General features: G+C 40.7%; 1 protein-coding gene across 3 annotated transcripts in view; it reads left to right on the top strand.

Annotated features, from left to right (window-relative positions):
- SYNE2 (spectrin repeat containing nuclear envelope protein 2) overlaps positions 1-24,669 on the top strand; it is a 280,784-nt gene that overhangs the window by 134,383 nt on the left and 121,732 nt on the right. For all 3 annotated transcript variants that reach the window (XM_090034211.1, XM_090034213.1, XM_090034212.1), the window contains 15 exons: positions 1,262-1,417; positions 2,421-2,686; positions 3,921-6,045; positions 6,694-7,016; positions 7,851-7,995; positions 9,056-9,271; positions 9,608-9,873; positions 10,637-10,805; positions 14,343-14,498; positions 16,545-16,685; positions 17,021-17,203; positions 18,095-18,232; positions 20,504-20,689; positions 22,096-22,218; positions 23,135-23,317. In XM_090034211.1, the coding sequence (XP_089890337.1) occupies positions 1,262-1,417; positions 2,421-2,686; positions 3,921-6,045; positions 6,694-7,016; positions 7,851-7,995; positions 9,056-9,271; positions 9,608-9,873; positions 10,637-10,805; positions 14,343-14,498; positions 16,545-16,685; positions 17,021-17,203; positions 18,095-18,232; positions 20,504-20,689; positions 22,096-22,218; positions 23,135-23,317 (4,776 nt within the window). The remainder of the gene's footprint in view (positions 1-1,261; positions 1,418-2,420; positions 2,687-3,920; positions 6,046-6,693; positions 7,017-7,850; positions 7,996-9,055; positions 9,272-9,607; positions 9,874-10,636; positions 10,806-14,342; positions 14,499-16,544; positions 16,686-17,020; positions 17,204-18,094; positions 18,233-20,503; positions 20,690-22,095; positions 22,219-23,134; positions 23,318-24,669) is intronic.

Below are 24,669 nucleotides of genomic sequence, written 5' to 3'. Positions count from 1 at the left end.
TTATTATTATGATTGATTTATTTCCCAATAGCTTTTAAAATGTGCAAAGCACTTTTCAGACAGCAAAAATGGCACCATGTGTATGCTGAAGAGCTAGTCACTTTGAGAGAGACTGACAGTGTAGGAGGCCATGGGACAACATACCAGTTCCATGGTCACAATACTACCTAACCACCTCTTTATAGTATGGATGTTTTGCTTGCATATGATTACTCTAAAGATACTGTTATTTCTTTTTATAATGATAACTTCTGTAGACTTCCACTACAGCCAGGGTCCCGTCATAGTAGGTACTAGACATGCAGACAGATGCATATGTGCATGAGGGGAGAAAGGAAGCATTATTAGTAAGAACTTTCTGAGTATGAGATGGTCAAGCATTGAAACAGGCTACAGAAATTGTGGAATCTCCATACCTGGAAATTTTCAAGAGCGGTTGGACATCCATTTGGCTGGGATGGTTTAGTCAGGAGTGATCCTGCCATGAGTTGGACAGGGGCTGGACTAGATGTCTGCATGAAATCTTTCTCAGCTCTACTTTCTTATAATACCCATTTTAAAGATAGGAAACGTGCATGAGAAAATGAAGTGACTTGCTTTTAGGTTGTACAGGGAGCTGGTGGCAAAGTTGGTGCCTATCCCTGTGCTTTACCTTAACCTTCCTATCAACCTCAGCATATAGACTATTTCCAGGTGCCTCCAACTTTGCCATGATAAGTCATCCAGTCTCTGGAAGATATCAAAGTAGAAGCAGGTCTTCAGGAGGAGCTTAAATGCAGAGAGGGCTTGCAGGTGACATGAAGAAAGGGTATTTCAGGTTTTAGGAGTTGCATGGAAGATACAGAGATATCCTGGTGAAGGAAGCAAATGGGGGAGGAGGCTGGAAGCATTGTGATATGGAGGGTATATGGGTGCAACAGGAAAAAAATGATAACCTGAACAAGATGCGGTGGAGAGGGGGTACAATTCCAGGGTGGCAGTGATATCAATACAGCGGCCAGGAAACATCTTTGCAGCTATCGGAGTGCTATTAGTGGATGATATGGTACTGGGAAGACCAAGAAGTGCAATTTGCCATAATAGTGGCAGGGCATGGTGAGGGTTGAGTAGTAAGTATTGGTGTAAGGAAAGAAAGAATAAATTGGAGAGAGGTTATGGAGGAAGAAGCGGTGGGATTTGAGCATGGTCTAAACATGTGGGACAAACCAAAGTCGTAAGTTTTGGTAAGTTTCACAATGAAAAATCCTCTTTTGCACCCTAGAGCACAAACATGGAAATGGTTTTCCAGAAGAATTTTTTTCCTGAAGCTCAAGCAGATGCTGCATATATTGAAGAGGAACAAAAGGTCAAGGAGTTGAAAAATGAAGCTGCAGAATTGGATATTGCGTTAATAACTGAACAGCTAAAAGAAATAGAGGTAGGAATACATCAAGAACAGTCCCTTAGAACAGCATTGTTGAATTCATCTAGTACAGGAGTGGGCAAAGTCGGGACCATGGGCTGGATTAGGCCCTCAGTGGATTCTGTTTCCCAGCAACCCCTGCTTACATTACTGTGGCCAGTTTCTGTGGAGACCCCAGCAGTACAGGGGTGTGACAGCCCTGGGTTTCCCTGGAGACCGGTCCCAGCAGCGCTGGTAGGGCGTGTGGCTGGGAGTGGAGCTGCTCCAGGGCTGGGACCTTGCAGTGGTAACAGCATGGTCTGGAGCCAGAAGAGAGCCACGACCTGCTGCCTGCATGCCCCAGCCTGGCTGTGGGTGCAGAGCTGCAATCTGCTGCCCACATGCCTGGGCAGGGGCGTGCAGGCAGTGGATCGTGGCTCTACCCTGGTTCCTGGCACGCTGTTACCACTGCAAGGTCCCAGCCCGTCAAAGCAGGTCCTCACCCAGGTGGGCACCCTGCCAGCACTGCTGGGGCCGGTCTCCATGGAAACTGTGGCCCCATGCTGTCACGGTACCACTGCTGCTGAGGTTTCCATGGAAACTGGCTGCAGTGATGCAGGCAGGGGCTGCTGGGAAATGGAGTCTGGCTACCAGCCGGATCTGCCATTTTGCCCACCCCGATCTAGTATGATCCAATATCACAAAACAGTTATCTATATATACGCTCATTTTTCCTTTTGACTGACCAACCATGCGTATTGTTGGTGTAGCACATAATCTCTGGAAACGGTGACTTTATACATGTATATGACCATATCCATGCCAATATCATGCTTCATGCTGGTGTGAAATGGCACAAAGATGTGCAATTGCAGTTTTTAGTTTTCACGTCTCGATATCAACAGGTGTGTATGCTCACAAGTAACTGGGCATACACGCATTTGTATGTGTGAATGATTAAGCATGTTTGATAAAGATGGGAAGTGATGAAAGTGGAGAAAAATCTCTAACGATCGTTCTTTAATGGGCTTCTCGGTAGAATTTATACAGTGAACTGGAAAAGCAGAAAGCCGAAGCATTGTCCTTGAGAGAAGCAGCAGTTCCCGACACAACAAAAACAACTGCCTCAAACTCACCAACCCCAGAACGTATGGTTTCTTTATGGGACAGGCTGCTTCAAGAAATACTTGCCATTAAGGAGGTAAAGCAAAAACAGCACCATCTAATTAATAAGTACCATGAAAATCTGTCTGCTGTTCAGTCTTCAATGAAAATGTTATCAACAGAGAAGGAAAACCTAAAAACGTAAGTACAAGGTATTGTTTTTAGTCTCTCGTGTGTGGGCCCGATTCAGATCTCAGAAACATCAATGAAGCTGTTGCAGTCAAGCTTATTGGAGCTTTCTATCTATTTTTTCTGTAACTGGAGTCAGAAGAAAGTACCTTATCAGCCTGACTGAATTGTATTAGAGCAGAACGAAAAAAAATACACTTGATTCAGATGAGGTCATTTGTATTTTCTTACTAATGCTAAATCTAGGGCATGTCAATACCCCTGAGTGGAGCAAGTATTATTGTTAATTTTATGCTACTCTGGACATTTTCCAGACATAACAAAGAAATAGTATTTTAAGTAATATATTAGTAATCCTCCCCTCCCCACCAAATAAAGCGGATGAAAAATTGTCTTTTTTCTTTAAAGGGAAAAAAAAAGAAATGATGATGTGTTGAGAGCTCTTGTACCCATTTGCTGCTTATTGAAATTCCTCCTTATTCTGGAAATGAAACTTAAGTGATAGGGGAGGTGTTTTAGTCTGTAGTAAGTAAGTCTATAGTACTAAGCTATAAGCTACCCATTCCACTTACAATGTTTAGAATGTTTTACAAATTAGCCTTTATGGCACAGAACTACATTTCTTGTCATAATAATGAACCAGCTTGATTCAAAAACATTAAAAAATGATTTATTGAATTTTTCATCCACTTTCTTAAGTAATTGCAGAGAGCTGAATGAGAACATAGAGTATTAAATGGATTTTAGATGGAACTATCAAAACCCCCCTAGGGAGCTTTGAGTCTACTTGATTGGATCAAATACATTGATTCCTCCTGAATAAATGGGAATCTAAGACTTTGTTCCTTGTGTCTATCTTTGCTTTGACATCAGAAATTACTATGAAACCGAGTTAGTTCAGTCGCACTTGATTTAACATTGATATAGGAGTTGATTTCTTGTGGATTAAAGGTGGACAACAAGAGAATACTTTTAAGGAACTGCATGCTTTGCATTAGTGAATATTATTACCTCCTTATGCCCACATTAGAAATTATTGTAATGACTACCAGTTATACCAATCAACAATTGGTGTACATTTATAGGAAATACTATACTGTAACTATTGTAAAATCATCTTGGTGAAAATATTAAATTATGAACACTCTCATGAGTGAATAAAATTCTGATTGTTAAAATTATTTTAAAGACATGTTTAATTTGTCTTCTGGATCATTATGTTAAACCCTGTTGATATTTTTGGCAGGGGGCCTATGAACAACACAGTTCTTCTGGAAAAAATTAAAAAATTTATGGATTCAATGCACAAAGCAGGAGACATATTAGACAAGCTGAAAACTCAACAACAGAATTTATCGGAGTATCTCATGTGCATGGATAAGGAATTAACAGAAAGCCAAGTTAAGCACCTTGAGCAGTGGTGGGAACAAACAGAACAATCTGTGCAACAGAAGTACCATCAAGTTGTGGCTGAAATTGATGAGTTTAAATTAGTCATAAATAAAGTGCAAGACATTCAGAAGTCATTGGAGCACGAACAGCTTTTACAGGCAGGGTTGAATTCCCCAGAAGGACAAAAACCCAAGCATCCTGGACGGTGGACCACAGAGCTGCAAGCCCTTAAACAAAACATTTCTCTGTTGAAAAGAAGCACTGAGCTGCAGATGAAAAGGATTTGGAGTGATGAAGAAAAGAAAACTTTGGAAAACTCAATAAGTGATTTGCAGAGCCAAGCAGAAGCATTGGAGCAACAAACTCCTTGGAAAGATGTTCAGACCAGTAGCTCGTATCACAAAAAATATGAACTATTGAGAAGGATGAAACAAAATATTTCATGGGTCAAAGATTCCTTGTTGCTTTTGGATCGGAAAGCAGCATTTTTCCCCGATGATATTAGGGAACAGATCAGAAATTGTACGTCTGTGAACAATGCCATTCTAGCCAAGGAGCCTACAATTGCATCACTGGCTGAAGAGACCCAGTGCATCATTCCTGCATTGGGTCCAGAGGAGAGTGCAGACATGACCTCTCTTTTGCAAGAATTACAGAATTTGTACAAGGCGCTCATTTGGGAATCAGCTGAACGACTGCGGTACTTAGAGCTCCAGCTGGAAAAGAGGCACAGACTGATTACAGGAATAGAAAATGTTTGCAGCCAGCTTCGAAGTGCTGAGACACAGATGGTTCCTGATGTAAGTGAAACTGCCACGTGTTCTGAGCTAGGCCAGCGGCAGGCTGTTTTAAAGGAGCTTGCAAAAGAAATGCAGGAGATTGAAGGCCATATTTTATCGTATTTTCAAGAGAGTCAACACACAACCAGGGAACTAAACATATTTGAAGAGTTATTTCTAATGGACCAGTTGAGAAGTCTTAAAATTAGAGTTAGGAAAATACAGCGGCTAATCCAAAATAAATGCCACACAGTGGAAAAGAAGATAGCTGTCTATACAGAGTTTTCAGAAAGAATAACTACACTGGAGCAGGAGCTTAATGATCTCCAGTGTGATGAACAAGACCTGGAGAGAGAGAAAAAATTAAACACAGAACAGGAAGCTAGGGACAAACTCTGTGTCCTCAGAGAGAGAATTTTTACTTTTCAGTCCGACTTGCTGAATATTATGAAGTACAAGGAAATCTTAGCAAGTCTTGGGCTACACTGGGATGCGTCACACCTTGATGAATTGCAAACTCGATTTCTTGAAATGAGAAATAAACTGGAGGAGAAAATGAAACGGTTTGATCATTTTATTATGGAATGTGACAGGCATCAAGAATCGCTGAGTGAAATTCAGGCTATGACATTCAGTATAAGGGAAGAAGCTGATATGCTAAATAACCACCCCAGCTCTTCCCCAGGAAAGGATCTTATATCTGCACAGATTTTATGCCAGGAAGTTCAGCAAGTCATGTACTTAACCCAGGAGGCAGCGAATCAATTGAACAGAAATGAGGTCTTTGATGTATCATTCAAAGAAGCTGAGATGCAGCAAGTGAAGAGCCTGGAGAAGGATATTGATCAGTTGAATCACTTTGTCCAAAACATGATTTTAGATCTCCAGGCAAATTTTGTAAAGGAACAAGATTTCCAGGGTAAATTGGAACACACATTACAAATCATAAAGCAGATTAAATCTGAGCTTCAGCACCCAGTCCTGGTAGACCTAGAAATGAAAATGGTTCAGTATCAAAAGATGCATTGGGAAGTGATTCAAGACACAGTGCAAGCAGAATATTGGGCCATTAAAGACATAATGGAAAAAGAGAAAGAAAGGCAAGAAGAAAAATCTGATCTTACTGCTGACATAGAATCAAAACTGAATGAACTGCAAGCTCTCGAAATACAGCTGAAGGAAGACATTGCCTCCCGTGTGGTAAGTATATTTAGTAAGAGTACATCCATTTGTAAGGCTTGATTAGCTGTCTCTGGTCATTTTCCTTACTATGGTGTTAATATTTTCATGGCTTGCTGATACTCTCAGTCTAACCGGATTACACTGAAATCTTTCTGGTCATGTGTGATGTGATTGGCTAGATATGCAATTCTTTTTTTGCATCATGCTTCCAAAAAACCCTTGTATATTTAAATTATAATAACCAAATTTGGGGATTAGTACAAGAATTGTAAGGTGGGTAAAGAACTGGCTTAAAGGGAAATTGCAACAGGTCCTCTTGAAAGGGGAGGTATTGAGCTGGAGAGAGTTCCTCAAGGATTGGTTCTGAGACTAATCTTATGTAATAATTGTGTTAATGATGTTGGCCTAAAAGATAAGAATGTGCTAATAAAATTTGCTGATGACACAAAGCATCGTTACAGCAACTGAGTGTGATTAGTCCACTGTAAGCTAGCAGCACTGTTCTTTGATTAGTTGGTTTGAAAATGCTGTATATTTACCTTACTTTTTAACCCATCCACCTGAACATTTTGGCTCGAAAGGTAAGTCATGTGGTGACTCGGATATGACAGTTTTACAGTCCACAATGGCCTGCAGTTTTTCCTTGTTCCTCTTGCTTTTTTTCAGAATGCCCTACATGAGGCATATGACACAGTTCAGCTGTATAGCAAAGCTGTTCAGAGGGCTGTCAAACTCCTCACAGACTATGAAGCCAGAATCCTTCCCATGCAAGTTGACTTAGATGGTCTAGAAGAGTCCTGCCAAATCCCACAATGGAACCAAGAAGAACTTGACTCTGCAAAGGATGATGTAGAAGATCTGACCTCCAAGATGGAAAACATCATTAAACCAAGCAGCAAAACACAACTGGAAAAAACTTTACATAATCTAGTTGCTAGGAATTTGGCACTTGGGGAGAAGGCCCAAAGAAAGACAGCTGACATGCAAAGGTAGGTGGAGATCTCCAAAGGCTTTATTCCAAGATACAAGGAAGATGGTTGCTAATAAACTTGGTGCCTCACTTCTACTGTGACAGAGCCTTGCTGTTGTGTAAGTTTAATAAAACTGAGTTGGTTACAAATATGCTTTCTTCCAATATATAAACATTACCCAAGAATAGGCGTATTTCTATTAAAGTATAGTGCATCCACTTTTAATATAGTCAGCAAAACAGGAACAGGCCGGTGTTGGATCTGGTATAGCCCATGTATGATCCTGCGTCTAGGCCCTGCAACAGATTAGAGCATCATCAGATAAAACCCTAAGCCACCTTGTTATTGGCCATTCTGGAAACTTGAGATAGCCAGAGCAAAGCAATACTCAGACCACCTCTCCCCATTGTCTGGTCCTTAGACATATAAAAACTTACTTCATTTTGGTGAGGGGGTCATGTTTAATTAATTGCTTGTCATCCACTGTCTTTGCTTATGCCTGCAATACTGTTAACCCCTATTCTAGGACCAAAATGTCTTGATTTTTTTTCCCATTTCTTTTGGCCTTCTCCCTTGCTGGGCAGGAAAGAAACATACAAGGCCTTAGTCCTACATCCCTGATCAATATGTATGAAAATTTGCAATAGTGTGGAGGTAAAAGAAAAAAAATAATAGTATCGGGAATCCACGTTATACCTGCATTTTTTAGGTACCCAGGTACTGAACTGAAAAATTTGGCATATGCTGCTTTGAGATGCATTTGATAGATCTCCTTGTTAGTACAGTTACTTAAACCAAGCGTGAAAACTGAAGAGGTGAAGTTTAATTGGTTTGCTAAATGTGTTTCTACAGATGCTTTGACAAATACAAAAGCTACACAAAAAACAAAGAGAAAGTATGTGACAATCTTGATGAACTGGAAAGCATACTTAGACAATCTTTGTCCCAGACACCAATGTCTTATAAGGAAGTTTTGGAGCACTGGGAGCAAAGCAAGGTAAGAGTGACTCCAAGGCAGCTGCAAAATTCATGTCCCAAAAAAAGCAGTGATCAAACACTTAAAATCTTGAAACACAAGGAGCAAATTGTAGTGGAACTGATTTAAGCCATATCTGTGCTGCCCAGCTGGGGGCTCCCAGGCTGCTTGCAGCACATGAGGGGTTAAGTTGCAAGCCCTGGGTATCTTGCCCAGCTACCCACTCCTCTTGTGGCTCCAGTTGCTGCAGCTGGTGTCTCTGAACTGTTCTGCCTGTCTCTGGACTGTCTCTCCTGCCTGCCTCTGGGTTTTGCTGCTTGCCCCTGCCCCAGTGGTTGGGGCCATGCAGCATGGCATGGCAGTAGGAACTGAGGGTGAACATGGGACTGGGGGAGGCACATGGGGTGGGGGAGAAGAGAGGGACACAGGTGCATGGTCTGGCAGGGGCATCCATGTAGTATGTGGCTCATGAGGTGTTTGGCCCCTGGCCACTTAAGTCAGGCAGCCCTGATGTATATGTATCCTGTGGGTAGATTTATGGTATGTAGTCAAATGTGTCCTCTGCTTGAGCTAATTTTGTACCCATGCAAATTAATCATTTTAGCACCTATTGTTCCTTGTTGCTTTGTTAGGGCTCAGACCAAGAGAATTCCTAATGCTGCTTTCTCTTGACACTGCTCACTTCTTTTCTCCTCCCTTTAGCTCCTTCCACTGCCTCCTTTTTACAGGCCTGCTCCAAAGAGCCCTTCCTTGTATACCCCCTTCTGCCTTCCTTTCTACTACATGCATTTTCAGGTGGTCTGTATACATCTCTAATTCTCTCTGACTGTAGTGTTTCCTCCCCTCCAAATACCTCTAAAAAGCAAAAACCATTCCTAACTCTTGCCTGCATCACCTGTGTCATTTAGCCAGTCTGGCTTTGCAATCTTACTCAGTGTTAAATTGGTTCATCCTGATACCACCTAAGGGAGAAAGTAGCCGCTGTTTAATAAGGAGCCTAAACATGTAAGTGTGTGCATGATTAAAGTTTTCCTGATATAAAGTACTGTTTGGGTGGTGGTTGCCCCCCACTCTCCTCCAGATTTTGGTCACTAGCATTGCCATGGTGGAAGAGGACCTGGTGAAGTTGAGACGGGACTTGAGAGATCTGTGCACACTGTGCAAAGGAGGGGACAGCACTCTCATCAGAGTGGTGTCAATGCTGTGGGAAAAGTGGCTGGCTCTGCTGGAGGCTGCCAAGGAGTGGGAGATGAACTGTGAAGAACTGAAACAGCAATGGAAGTTTCTCAATGAAGAGGTGAGTGACTCATGGGATTGTAGTATAAAGCAGTGTAGCTCTCCTGAAATTGATGCATGTAAATCTATTCATACCACCTAACTAGTCCATTTTCCTTAACCTTTTCTTATGGAGACATTTACTGAATTAAAAAAATAACTCAGTGAGGCTGTTCCTGTGCTTATGATTGAGCATGGGCTTTCATGGGTTGTTCTACTGGAGCTCAAGTGCTCAGCACGCATCAGGATCAAGCTGTGAGTCTCCAGGGCACACCAAGACCATGGGTCAGGGACATGTAATATGATTTTTAAGTGTTGAAAAAGACCAGGTTGTCTCATACTTGTATTCTTTATTTAGATGGAACGAGAAACAATCATTTTAGATAATCTTCAGGAAGAGCTACCAGAAAGTCCTAAAGAGAAAGAGAAAGCTACAACAGATGAGCTTCTCGAGTCACTCGAGAGTGTGAGCTACTTCGAGGAAAACATAGACAGAGAGCAGCTCCTATTGCTTTTACTTCTTCATCGTATAAGAAGCATTTTGAATGTGCCTGAAAGAACCAGTGGAGAAACAGCCCTTCCCATCCTACATGAGATCCAGGCAATGCAAGAGCGATGTAAAAGGTAAGCCATGAAGAATGACACTGTAAAACAGCCTAGTTAGAACTGTGTATTATCAGAACAAGTTGTGGGGCTCATTTACATTTTCTTGGGGGTTACTGAACACTTGAACAAGTTTTAGTGGATTTTAATATGTAAAACGAACTGAAAAGAATGATGGTCCTTAGTTTGGATGTTGCTAAGGACATGAAGTTCCCATTGACTGGAACTGAAGTTGGAGACACTTGGCTCCTCTAAAAATAAAGCTGTGTGTGTATGTGTGCACACAAACGATTAACCTACACCTTGGCATGTATTGTATAAGATTTATTTAAATGGTCTCAATTTGTTTGGCAATTTTATGAATAAAGCATCACATTTGTATGTGTTTGGGTATGCTTTTTGCCATCTGCATTTCTATGCACTTACTTTAAAAGGCCCAGGCTTTTACACACACAAAACCTCACTGTAATTGTGCAAGCTTCGTGTTGGACCTAAATTGGGTGGTTAGATGCAAACACCAGTCAGTTTGCTTGACTAAAGAAGTTTTGTGTATCTGCAGTTAAGGATTTGTGTGAGGAGGAAAAAAAAATTTCAGTAAAAGGCAACAAGTATCAAGTTCTCCAAAGAAAGCTTGCCAAAACATTGCTTTTCATTTTAGACACAAATTTGACTGGAAGTTCACGTTGTAAAACTATTGGCATTAAATAGAAAAGTCTGAATGTTTCATTTTCTAAATAACAATTAGAGCCACATTAAATGTATTGCCGGTGTGCTTCTGTTTTAGATTGTATCAAAAGGCTCAGAAGCATAAGGAATCTGTACAGTCTGAGGTTCAAGAGAGAGGCAAGATTAATGAAGAAATAAATGCTGTGAGGAGTTCGTTAGAAAATACCTTGTCTTTGTTGCACGAGAGAGAATCACAAGACCCTACGGAAAAGTTGGCACAATTGGAGGTGTGTAGAAATCTGCTGCATTGTATAAGGAAGTTCTGACCTTTTAGGAGCTAAAATAAAGGGGTTCATGGCTGTTCTCACTGAGATCTGTGTTGACTAAAGGCCTTGTTCAGTACTTAGTATGTGTTAAACCTGTGTGGTGCTGAAATTAGAACGTGTTCTGAGCAGTCACACAGTAATGATTACTGTGATCCCTTTCATGCACTGCTCGCTGATTGTCGGTCTCAGCTCTGGCACTGCAATAGTCTTGAACTGGCTCCGGTGCCGTCCCTGGCCTGGAACTGACACTCGGCTGATGATGGACGGTCCCAGCCCTGGGACCCTCTTGGGCTTGTGGGCATCTGACTTCCAGCTTGATCCTTGAGGAGCCTGGCAAGTGAAAGATCCAGGATCTTTCCTCCTGACACATAGGTTTCTTCATCTCATCCGGACGTTTGGCATAGCAGAGGGGCGCCTGGCTGATATCACAGTGGGTTGAGGACCGCAAATTGTGTTATCTCCATGGAACAGCCTGGAAATAGCTGATAATCTGTTACTTAATAGGATCTGAAGATACTCCTTGTGCTAAAAGAAGCAACTTTGCTACAATTGGAGCGCACTTTGCACGTTTTACTGCTTGAATGTGCAGCTGCTTGTGTTTTAAGTACATTTAACACATGCTGTGTGTAATGTGGGACATGGCCTTTAGAGAAATGTGACTGGCCTTTGGACCATGCAAACATGATGAAATGTGAAGCAAAGTCTTGACACTACTGAGACCTTGACTTGAAACCAGTTTGAGCAGCATGACCTGGCTTTACTCTTTGCTCAGAGTCTTGTTCAGGTAATAAGGAAAGCTGCAACCTCACTCTGTATAGAGATGTTGCTCCCCAGGTTAACTGCATCTGTGCTTTCTTCCCACATCTTTCCACAATGTCTTCAGAGACAAAACAGCATCAGAGACAGGTAATAACAGTGGATCACACTGGTATGAAACAGAGGTGCTCAACCTTTTTGCCTGGTCAGCCCTGATTGGCAATGCCTGGTCCATCCATGGGCCAAATCCAGCTGGTGCTCCCAATCTGGTGCCTGGGCAGGCACCGTGGCCATGTGGACGGCAGGTAGGGAAAGGGAGCTTGACTTGACCCCCTAGAGAGGGAAAGGGGTACAGCCAGGTCCTAACCCAGCCTCACAGGAGGAAGGGGTTATAGCCCAGTGCTGTGGGGGAAGGGGACATGGCCAGGCCCAAATTCACCCTGTGGGGAGGGAAAGGGCATCACCCAGCCCCAGGCCAGAAGCAGGGGAGGGAGGTGTAGCCTAGCCCCACGGGGGAAGGGATTGCAGCCCAGCCTGGGCCCAAGTGGCTGTGCAGGGCTTAGGGTTTGGGAATTTGGCAGGGACTACTGCTCCCCACTGCCAAATTTCTTGATTCATGTGAAGCCCTGGAGGCCAGATGTGATGGCTCCACGGCCGCATTCGGCTGTGGGCTAGAGCTTGAGCATCCGTGGTATAAAATATTCAAAAGGTTCCCATCAAAACTACAAACTCTGTCATTCTGAGTTTTACAACCTACTTTTAGTACATTTTGTAACACCTTTACCTAATTTTATTCTAGCTGTTCTTAATCTTCCTTGACCACTTGACTTCAGAAATTGTAGTTTTCAAGTTCATTGTTGTTTGCTGTTCTCATTATTGTTAGTCTGGCTATAGTTAGTTAAAACCTCACTGAAATTCCAGTAAGGATTGGGGTTGCTGAGAAGGGATGGTCTGGCAAAGTTGGGGCAGCATAAACAGAGTTTTTGATATTGCTAGCAGGAAGCAAAGGGCACAAGTTTAGTGGCTGTCCTTTTGCTTCTTTTCAGTTCTCTTTAGAGGATTAAAGAGCAATTCCTCAGTATTTGCAGCATTCCTTCTGCACAGTATTTTCCTGGAAGGTGCTGAGCAATTTCTCCCTTTAACATAAGAAAAGTATGTGTGTGTCATCCACCAAGGAATTTGGAGTGATAACTTCTATTTATGGTGATCCCTGCTTCCATTGACATCTCCATGTCTGGCATTTATCTATACTTGCAGGAAATTAATAACTTAGTCAATGTGAATACTGAGGGAAGTTAACTGCAAATCATACTTAGGCAAGGTTGCAGTGTTGTTATGGCTGGGATAGTTCAGGGAATATGTGAGAAGCAGTTACCCTTTTTTTTTTTTTTTAACTAATATTTTTCATTACCAAAAATCCCTTGCTTCTTAGATAAGTCAATTGGCATGTTTTTAAGTACTGCCAAAGTATAGTACAGCTGCAGATAGTGAAGTAATCTTCTTATCTAAGTCTCTAGGTTTAACTGGAAATTTGTTAAAGACAACCATTTTACAGATAAAAAAGTATCAGGTAGTTGTGTGCTTACATACTGACATACAAGCCCATTTTGCAGGGATTTTTTTTAACTGATTGCTGGAGAGAAAGTTAAAACTGTTTCTTTCAAAATCAGGTCTTTTGGAAATCTACAAACACCCATAAATGGCAGGATAAACGTTATTGTGGCCCTATAATAGTAAGCTTCTCTCTGGTGTATTAGGCATACTGAATGCTTTTTGTAATTGGACCTAGTTGTCACAGAACAATGAGACTAAACTTTATTTTTATCCATTTTTACAGTCTTTCTGTGTATGGTATTTGAGTGGGGAAACAAGATTCCCAAAAGAAATTAGGATTTAAACCAAACCAAATGACTATTTAAACGCCCCCCCCCCCCCCCCCCGGACAAACAGGAAAGCTTCCCTCTCCTTTCCTTAATCTTAATTAAGGAAAGAACCTCATTGCCTAATAAGAATTTATCATTTGGCTTAATAATTTGGTAATGTTTGAGGTTAACAAATGGTGAGTGAGTGCAGGCAAAAGTAACTGTAAGATGTTTTCCAGTCTGAAATTCTAGAAGACATTTGAAACAAATGAGTTTCTTCTTCATCCTTTCTTTGAGAGGACTCAGATCAGATTTTGTTTCTAGGCCACAGGCTGTAAACAATTGTTCAGGTTTCTTTTATCTCAGAAAAACCTACATTCTTCACGCAGAACTGGAAACTAGTGTTTGGAAAGAAGCTTGCTGTGCTGTTCTACATAATTACATGAAAGCAGACACTTCAGCTCAAGCTTGGTGCTCTTAGTGGCTTTTGTAGTGTTATAATAATGTAGGAATGAATATTAGCTGTTAACACTGTTTTAAAAGAAAACTGTAGCTTTGGTAACAGGAACATCACAAAGATGAACATTTAATCATAGGAGTGCTTGGGACAGCTAAAATGTTATCATATCTGTCAATAAGTGTTAAGAGAACAATTGTGTGACACAGAGTGGTATCACATTTAATTAATTCTTACAGATTCAGAAGCATCTTTTGACTAAACCAGTGAATATTTCTCAGCTCTTATCTGCTTGCAGAGAGTCAAATGAGGTTTTGTAATGCAAAACAACTTATTTAAATGTTAAGCTTGGTAAGCAACTTGTTACTGAGCTACATTTTTTAGGGTTTTATAAAAGCTGAAACCCTTCTTGCATGTTTTTAGGAGATTCAGAGTCTAATTAACAGAGAGACTCAAACTATTAAGGATATTATGGAGAAACTACGAATCAAGTACTCTGAGATGTATACGATAGTTCCTGCAGAGATTGAGACACAGTTGGAGGACTGCAAGAAAACATTACAAGACTTGGAAGAGAAGGTAACAATTTATGTAATTCAGAAATGTATTTCCTTGAAATGCATATAGACTGCATTAGTTTGATAAGTTACAGTTGATTTAAGTACTAATTGCCCTTGGATTTCACACTTGGGGAAAATACATAAACTACAGATGATGTTCTTTCCCTTTTAAAAAGTCCTAGCATAAACAAATTGGGACATGAAAGTCTTTTAATTAGGTCATAAAAAGAAATTACAGAATCACTGAAGCTAAGAAGCAGATACCTGCTAGGACAGTAGTACTGTCTCTTCCCTGCGGTTCTGTTCCTAAACTTGATTACTAACGGCATTTTTGAAGATGTTAAGTACTGATGTATGAGACCAGCTGTTCGAAACATGTGCCTACGTTCTATGGAAATTTCAAAGCCATTGAGAAGTTCAGCAAAACTTTTTTTTTAAACTGACTTTCATGCATATCATTGCTAATGTGACACTTCAAGCTTACCATTGGTATAAAAAGTTGATGGTTAATTTAGATAATTGAATAACATCAACCCTACACTTGCACTGCTCTCTAGATGTGCACAGTACAGTATGCTTAGGTAACACTATTCATCCCACGCAGAGCAAAGCTGACAAGATTTTAAGGGGGACATCAACAACAACAAACAATGATTTGATTGCGGGACTACAATTTTCCCCAAGTTTAGTGTACCAGTCTTACTCTCTTTTTAAATTCATTGCAGTTGTTTGTCCTTTTTTTTTTTTTTTACTGTTTATTTGTATTTTTCTGAAAGAAAGGAAGTGGCATTGTATTTCTCCTGGATACCCCTACTATCACAGTCCTAAAATAGAGAGTAATCAATATTAACATTAAAATACCTAAATCTTAATCAGTTGGGTGTTTTTGAATTATATAAAATCAACCAAAATGAAAATCCAGTTTCTCAAAACAATTGTTAATGCATATTGAATTATTTACTATGTTATAAGATTTAATATTCAGTATTTTACATTGCATTAAACAACCAGCTGACTCAGTCATTTCAGTTTAAATAAAGTCACATTTGTAGCTAGTATCCTGAAAGTCAAATAATAATTTTGAAAGAGGAAAAATTTAATTTTTATCCTGGCATGGATTCCAGTACACAAACCAGAGGACCGTAAATTATGTATTATGTTAAATAACAGTCACTCAATAATATAGTAACAAGTGATGATGTTAAATACCACCTAGAACAAAAACATATGATATTGAAGAAAATTAGTTTGAGGTGAAGTAAAGTGTATTATATTTATTTGCCTAAGGCAAATGATTGCTCTGAGTTACATTAACTTGTAATATTTTGATGATGGTATGACATTTCTTTCCAAAATCAGCTAAAACAGGAATTCATAGGTTTTGAAGCAATACATTTTAGTTAGGTTTTCCAGGGACTAATACTGAAGGTATAGTCTTGTCCTATTCTCACTGACTTCAGTAAAGGCAGATTTCATTCTGAGAGAGAGATTCTGTTTTGTATGTTTGATCCCATTAATGTCACAGCCGTTGAGCACAAGTTTTTGGGGGGTTTTTTGGTTTTTTTTACAAAGATCAAGGGAAGAATGTGGTACAACGTACACCAAGTATTTTTTCATTTTTTAATAAGATCAAGGATAACATTTCCAAATGCACCTAAATCCTCTTTTTCGAAGACTTAAGCAGTAAGGAGTCCAAGCACTGGTCTACAGAGGGTTTTTTGTTTTGGGGTGGGGGAGGTTGATTTATTTTTTTAACCCATGTAAGTTATTTTGGACAGGCATGTGATTACTTTTTTTCTTTTCTTTTTAACAAACAAAAGTTAAATCAATATAACCTGCTACTCTGCATGTTCAACTGGCATTTATTTGTTGCTGTGTTTAATGGGGTGAAGTCTTGAATGATTTGTAAACTCTGAATCGCAGGAATGTTGACAGCGAATCATCTGGTTCTGCCCCTGCAGCCTTTGGTTGCCTCAAAGAAAACATGTTAAAAGAACTCCAAAATATATTTGACCATATTCCTTATAAACACAGTTGTTGACACCTTTTCCCTTTCCTACAACAGGTTAACACTGCAGTCTTACAGAGCTCTCCTTATTATGTGATGAATAGGAAAGCAGAGAAGATTAACAATGGCCTTCAAGGTGTTGAAAAATTGTTGCAGCAGAAGAGTGAAAACATTGCAAAAGCCAAGGAAAGTCAGAAGGTAATGTCGCCAAATTCCCTTGTTCCTGTCAAGAACTTGGCCATATTCAGAAAGTGGCAGGGGACCTTTCCGTTCTCTATGCTCATAAAAGGAGACACCTAATCAATACTTACAAAATCATTCTCCGTGTACAGTACAAGATTTTTTCTTTTCTTTTCTGTGAGGGGCACGACTCACATGAAGTGGTTACAGAGTGTTTTCTTCTACTCCTATTAGTTCGTGAACTTTTGCAGATTAAAAGCTGAGATGTCCCACATAGGGGGGAAGAAATGCCCTTATTGCCATGGCTAGGCCTGACTTTATCCTACTATTTTGTTTACCGTATTCTTACACAGAAAATCTGGGATATGCTAGATCTTTGGCATTACAAACTGAATGAACTGGATGCAGAAGTTCAGGATATAGTTGAGCAGGAACCATGTCAGGCACAGGAATGGATGGATACCCTAATGATACCTGTACAGCGCTACCAACAGGTCTCGCAGCGGGCTGAGCGCAGAACTGCAGATTTGAACAAGGTAGAAGCAAACCTAGAAGTGCCCTGACTTCAAGAAGAATCATATATATTAAAAGGAGACTGCTAGATACATTTTAGAAGTGCTTAAGTGACAAGGAGAAACTTTAAATTTCATTGAAAAGTCAGCGAGAATTGGGCTCCTACATGCCTAAATCACTTACAAGGATGAAAATTAATTCCTTGCTTTAAATCAAGCTGCTTCATTTCATAGCAGTGTTAATTTTCTACATTTCATAAAAATAGATTAAATTTGCTTTTAACCTTACCCTTTAGCAGGGTGAGGCTTGGGGGGGAGGGAGAAGCAGGGGGGCTATAGCCACCTCAAAATTTGCCTTAGCCCCTACCTCCCAGGGCTGCCATCACTGCTTGCCTGCCTGTCCCACACAGCTGAGCCCACCCCTCTCCTGCCCACAGCCTGCAGAGGTGCAGCTCTCCTGGCCTGGCCCAGCCCAACCCTCCTCCTGCACTGGAAAGAGGCTGGCTCTTGCCCTTTAGATATACTCATATTATGTCCAGAAATTCATTCAGTTACTTGAATCAATCTCTATTGATGCAAAGCCATTTGAGCCTAGTGAATGTGGAAAGACCTGAGAACCTGGCAATCATTTAATTGCTGTATTCTCATAACCTCTGATAAAACAATATTGTTCCCATTTTAAAAATAAAGAACTGAGGCATAGGGTAAAGTAAGTACTTGCCCAATGTTACACAGAAGGTCCATGTCTCAGCTGAGGTTTGAACTCAAGTTTCAACTTAGTCCAGTTTTCTAAACTTGAGTACTTAAAAAAAAAAAAAAAAGGACCTTAATAATAACTGTTTCAAGCCTTTAGTTTATAAGGTATGTTAACTGTTACAAAACAGACATTTAAATGGGGTTTTTTTAATTTTATAGGCCACTAGTAAGATGGAGGAGTATGAAGAACTCTTGAAAAGCTTGCAAGTGTGGATAGAAAATACCAATTGTTTGCTAACAGCTGAATCTAGAAAGGACTCTGCAAAAGCCTTGAGTAAACATGCCAATGCCCTGCAAGTAAGTGTATATACACATTTTCTATATGGGGAGCCCCAATTATAAACATTTAACCTGCTGTATGTAGCCATTGCCCACTTGTAGACATAGATCTTGCACCCATACATTTTTCAGGTAGAAATAGGGAAGTCCACTGAAAAATCTGACTGAGTAAAAATGTCATTATTATGAAAAAAGTCAGCAGCCATATCACAATGTGGGAGATGTTTTTGCAGTGGATGTATAGGTCTTGCAAAAGTGATATACATGGCAGTTATTTTTTGGAACATTGCTGTGCCCCAGGGGTTTTCAACATTTTTTAGTGAGTGTACCCCCCCCAGCGGCCAGATGCGGAGCAGAGAGAGGAGGGGGGTGGTGTGCAGCTAGACCCGGAGCTGGGGGAAGTGGGGGTGGCGCAGCGCCAGCATGGGGGTGAGTGGTGACGGTGCCTGCTGCATGCAAGCTATCCCCCCAGTCTGGCCAGTTGGGCAGTGCCTACGTGACCTGCAGAAGAGCACCACTGCCCTCGCCCTGCCCTAGCCCTGCTCTTGGGAGGCGGCAGTGCGGGGTGGTGGTGGCAGCACTGTGTCCCCACCCACCCACATGTACCCCCTAGGGTCTTCCCAAGTACCCCCGGGGCCACACATACCCCCAGTTGACAGCCCCTGTTTTGTACTATATCAAGCGCTAGAGCCTTATGGAGGCAGTATTCCTGCAGTTTTTGGATTCAGCATTCATTTATGAAGTATTTTGAATGAACCACAACTGATAAGTCTGTTTATCTGTGTTCCTGAATGTTGATTTGGATAAGTAATATTAACAGTTCTGTGTTCATAATATTACCAGGGAAAAATTGACGTCATAGGCTGAATGCTGTAACAACTGACTTCTGCATATGAAGTTTGAGTTTTTGGGATTAGAACTCATTAATTTAACCTAGAGGAGTGTTTGCAGGTGCAGATATAATTTTTTTTAAATGTAAAAATTCCTCAAAATTCCTTCCCTGTACCAGGCAAGGTTCCTTAGGTAGATGTGATATCTTTTATTAGACAAGCTGAGTAGTTGGGGAAAAAAAGTTCTTCGCAAACTTTCAAGCACAGTCACCCTTCATCAGTCATAGGGAGTCTTTGCTGGTCGGACACTCCGAGGAATGAGAGAAGCTAAAAGTGTGACAGGATGTCAGTGAGAATGTAAATAGGTAGAAATTTGGAAAACCAAAGGTAGAGCAAGGAAGGAGGGGAGGTCAAAGGTGAGTAAGCGAGACTATGGTAAAGAGGCTGTCTGAGAAAAAGGAAATAGCTGGACATTATGAAAACGAATGGCAGAAGGGGAGGGGAGGAGAGGGGAGAAAGGGGAAGGGAACAGAAGAAGCTTGTCAGCCTGTGTCCTTAGATCAACATGGCTACAACCGAATTCCCTGTACCAGGTATTTTACTAGAAAAGAAGCTGAAAATGAGTTGTTGTTATATTTGCCTGAATGGCAAAGTCTGCCATAGAGACTGCAAATGCAACATTATCCATGTTAACCCAAGGATTAGTTGATTGTATTTAAATAAATTCTTTCCAATATGGAACGTTTGAGGACTGGAAGGCTAATGAATTTGGGATTGCAACAGAGTTTTGTTGGAGCTGATCTCTGTTCATCCATTTAATTCATGGATTGCCTTCTACACACTCCTAAAACTTCTAGCTTTGCACAATGGTATTGATTATAATCTCATGCTTCAAGATGTCAGTTGGTTACCTACAGGGGTCAGGAAGGAAATTTCTCCGCACTACAAAATTGTCCAGGTGTATTCTCTAGTGTTGGTTTGCTCTGTTTGTTTCTAGCTTTCCACATCAGACATTATACCAGATTTCTGGATCAGCACTGATCTAGAAAAACTTCTTTCGTAGGTGCCTGGCTGATGCGTCATTCTGGAAAGAATTTTCTCTTATGGCAGATTGGCTGAGACCTTAGAGATGTGTTGTCTTCCTCTGCTGAATGGGCTATAAATTGTCTGCTGTGCTTTTTAAGGCATATTTCTCCTAATCACTTCCCTTCCTGGCCAGGATTTGGGACATTGCTGGCATACTCTTCTTCTTGGTTCTGCCTGGGATGGCCCAGGGGGCTTGAGATACACTAGTGTAACACAAAATATTGGCTCAACATAGGGAAATGTAATGATCTGTGTGACAAAGGAGATCAGACAGTCCCTTCTGACATTAAGCTTTGCGAAATGAAGTTTATTCCAGTGATTAAGGCAATCTAAATATTTCCAATATTGAATATCTTTTTTTTTTTTTTTCTAGATGGCTTTAGAGGATTCAGAACAGAAGCAAAACCTTCTGCATAGCATTTACTCAGAACTAGGTGAATTATCGTCAATCTTTGAAATGGGCAACATGGTGCAACAGCTGAATGAAGTCAATGGCCAAGTCACAAATTTACAGCAAAAGATACTGAAAATCCTTCCTCGGATCCAGCAGATGGCAGATGTAAGTTCGTGTCGTTTCCAAAGCATCTTTTATTGGCATTTCAGTAGATGAGTGAAACAGAGGTAGTAAATGCATCATTTAAAAGATAAAATCAGACTAGCGTGACATTTAATTAAGCTGTAACATTTAACAGTAATGGTGAAATTATTTTAAGACATATATCTTATCTGTATTAAGAGGAAAGACACAGTCCTCAAAGACCTTTTTGCTGAGGGGAAATTTAGCAGCAGAAATCTATTATTGTATTTATACCAGGATACATCATCGTGTTACTGTTGTTATTCTGGAGTGACAGTATCTGCCTGGGTGCTTATGACAAATTTCATCATGTATACATGTGCAGTGGCCCCAAAAACTTTTACCATTGCTGGCAGTGGGTAAGATTCAAACTTACTTTGATTCCCTGCCAAGATTCAAAACTGATCATTTCCAGACCAAATGACTATTAATACCTAATTCCCCCTCTAATTTATGACCAGGAGCATCTGCAAGACATTTTTGTCAGGGGTGTCAAACACATTGCTCACAGGCTGGCTCTGGCCCATGGAGCCGCTCTGGCTGGCTCACTGGACTACTGGTGGACATGGCAATCTGCAGCAGGAGAGCAAGTGAGGGCTGACACCACTCCAGCTGACCTATAGCTACTTCACCTGTTGCCACTGCCGTAGCCCTATCTCCATGGCTGCCCACCCCACTGTGTGCCCTGTGTGGGAGCTACAGCTGGAACTGCTGCTGCAACCTGGGGCGCACAGCAGTGGTAGCTCTGGCTCTGGCCCAGGGCATACATCAGGGGCCGGAGTTAGGATCGTGTGCCTCCAGTTCAAATCTGGAACTGCTGCCATGTTCTCTGGGTGAGATCTGGATCTACCCCTGCTGCTGCTGCAACAGCCACTGCCATTTGCTCATGATGTGGGCTGGATCTGGCCTGCAAAGAGTCCTGTAGCCCCAGGGCACAAAGTGAGTTTGACACCAAGCAACTTTTGATAACACCCCCCCACCCCCAACCTAACAGTGATTGTACACGTGGCAGCACTCATTCTCTGCTCTTTTGAAATTTTTGTAGCAAGGTTCAGTTAAGTACAGTTCGCTTTCTGATTTAATTCTGATGAAAGCATTTTGTAAGAACACAGACCGTTTGATCTGTTTTGTAGGGCGGTTTGAAAATGTGTTATTAATATAAAATATTTAAATGAAATTCATATGTTGTTTGTGCATGTGCATTGTGGTTCTAGCTTGCTTGATAAGAAAATTTGTATTTTGGCTGAAATTGAGTACGTGTTGAGATCTTGGATAAAATCTTCAGTTTCATTAAGATAGCATTATTAAGAATAACCATCATTAGAATTCATATAACAGTAGCATATAATTCCAGTCCAGAAATATTTTGATTTGTCCCAAAAATCTAGGAGGTGGACATTATTGAATCTGATGTAAAAGCGATGGAGAAGGATATTGCCAAAATTAAAACAATCCTGTCATCAGAAGATCTTTTAGATTTTTCTCCCAAGGATCATCTTAAACATGGACAGGTGGGTATACATTATTAAACCTGACCCTCATTTACACTAATTGTGAAACATGCTGATGTATTCAGGTAAGAAGAAGTTTTATGAGAGCAGACTATAAATTATCAGTTAGTTCTACTTTCTGTGCCTAGGTGAAATAACTCAAAATAGTAAGAAACTCTTGCTTTTTTTCTGTGTTTTACAAGTCACCGTTTCATCAGATCTACATTCAGAATTTACTGACATGGTTTCAGAGGCAGGGTGCAAATTTGGTTAGTTGTGTGTGTGCAGCTGTTTGTTAAAAGAGACTTATTGTAGATGCAGTAGTATGTGGGGAACTAAGAAATACGACAAAATATTTTCTTTGAAAACACAGCCCCAATTTCTCAGTGCACAGAAAGCCCTAATAAAGTTCCATGTTCCTAAATAACATTGTGAGAAACAGAAATGTCAGTCTGCCTTTGTCTAAATTAACCATTAAACCTTCCATGAACTTTGTACTGGGACGTACGGTCTAATTCTAGAATCGGGCAGACTTTACTCGAAACTAGTGAAAGAGGTCACTGAAATGTTAAAGGAATCCATTCACTCAGTAAATGATAATACATTAAACATAATTCTCAGTTCGCAATTTTTTTTACAGATAAAATGTTCTGTGTATATCCTGATTGTATAGTCAACAAGATATAGTAATTTCATCATAAGGCTCGTGTCTGAAAAATAGACCGGGGTGTCATTTATGGGTGCCTTTTGCCTTATACAGTCTTATCATATATTTTCTTTTAAGCATTAAAAGCTAAAACTCTCTGAATATGAAGTTCTTAATCCTGTCATCGAGAGTTTACGTAAGAGAGCTTTTCAGCAGGGTCGCAGTAATGTAATTTTAAAATGATTGTTGTTCCTGTTTCATAGCATGTTCATCATCCATTCTATATTTTAGGTTATTCTTGATCACATTGGGCCCATGCAGAAAAGCATCACTCAGATACAGTCCTGTAAAGCAGCTCTTAAGTCACCAGGAGCAAAAATGCAACCTCTCTTGGTCTTCCAACGAGCAAACCAACTTTCAAAAGAACTGAAAACATTAGAGAAAGTTACCATAGAACACAATGAGCTGCTAGAGGTAAAATCCTTTTGATATCAGATTCGTTTGTTAAAAACTGTCTCATACAAAACTCCTTTTAATATTATAATAACTTTTTGGTGACTAGATTGTCAAGACAGGAATATAATATACCTGCCACATCTCTTATCTTTGTTTAGCTGGGTAATTTAACAGAAGAACAAAGCACACGAACTATCTTGGAATTCATTTCACATTAGAATTTAGCTAAGCCAGATGATAGCTTATTTTCCTGTATGATTAATGCCTTATGGCACCTTGTAGTACTTCATGGTATTAAATAACAGCAGTACATATATTAAGAGTCAAGTGGCTTAAGCTCCCGATAGTCTGTAAACCAGTCTTTTTGGTAGGTGTGACACAAATTAGCCTGCCGCTCTCCCATATGATACTCTGATGCCCTTCCTCTGCCTGATCTGTTAACCTGCTTTCTGCTCTCTGCCACATCTGTTGCTCTTCCTTCTACTCCCTGCCTTTTCTGCCACTGTGCCACCTGTCCCCCTTCCCAGTCTGTAGCATGCCACACAGAGGCTGCCTGTGCCACAGGTTGGCCTCCCTTGCTATAGATTCATACATTGTAAGGCCAGAAGGGACTTTGGAAGATCATCGGGTCCAGCCCCCTGCACCAAGCAAGAAAGACAACTGGGGGTAAATGCTCAACCTCTGTGAAATTGAGGCCCTTAAAGATTCAACAGGACATGGACATTCTGTTTCTTTGATGTTAGCACTTGGTAGTAAGGTAATTAGTTGATTGTGGTAAAATATGAACAAGGCAAACTTGGTTTTTAAAGGGGGCGTTTCAGATCTTTGTATAGTAGTAAGGCACATAATCAGGCATTTTTCTCCCTTGTGACTTATCCAGTCTCAAATTGATAAACAGTACATTTCTTGACCTGGCGTTAAAAACTACACCTGAGCTTCTGCTGGTGATAAGCTGTTCTTCTTCCTGAATGAGCCCAGGAACAGAAGCTCAGAGCCAAGTCATCTAAAATGGCCCCTCCATTTCTCAGCAGGATGTTACCAATTAAAAGTGTATTTCTAAATGCACATTTAGTGCATTCTCTAATCAAGGGAGCACATCAGAACTTCAGAGGCTCTTGCAAAGCAGTTTACAGTTCAAGGACACACCTGTTGCAGTTAGTATATGAAGGTTGCTATGTTTGCCCTAGACATGTCGGCCAGAAAAGAAAGACCCAGGAAGCTGTAGGCCCACTAACTAGTCAGGGTGAAATCTTAACAAACGATGCAACAGCCAGTGGTGATGCATAGGGGGTGCATGTGCACTCCCTGAGAGCATGTGTGCAACCCCTGATGGTCACATTCACCGCTTAGGCAAGCATGGGGGGGAAGGT

This window comes from Crocodylus siamensis, chromosome 2 (genome assembly GCF_052110815.1).
Source record: "Crocodylus siamensis isolate JL-2025a chromosome 2, ASM5211081v1, whole genome shotgun sequence".
Classification (NCBI taxonomy): Eukaryota; Metazoa; Chordata; order Crocodylia; family Crocodylidae; genus Crocodylus; species Crocodylus siamensis.
Note: the sequence above shows the minus strand (reverse complement) of the source record. Positions and strands in the feature narration are given on the sequence as shown.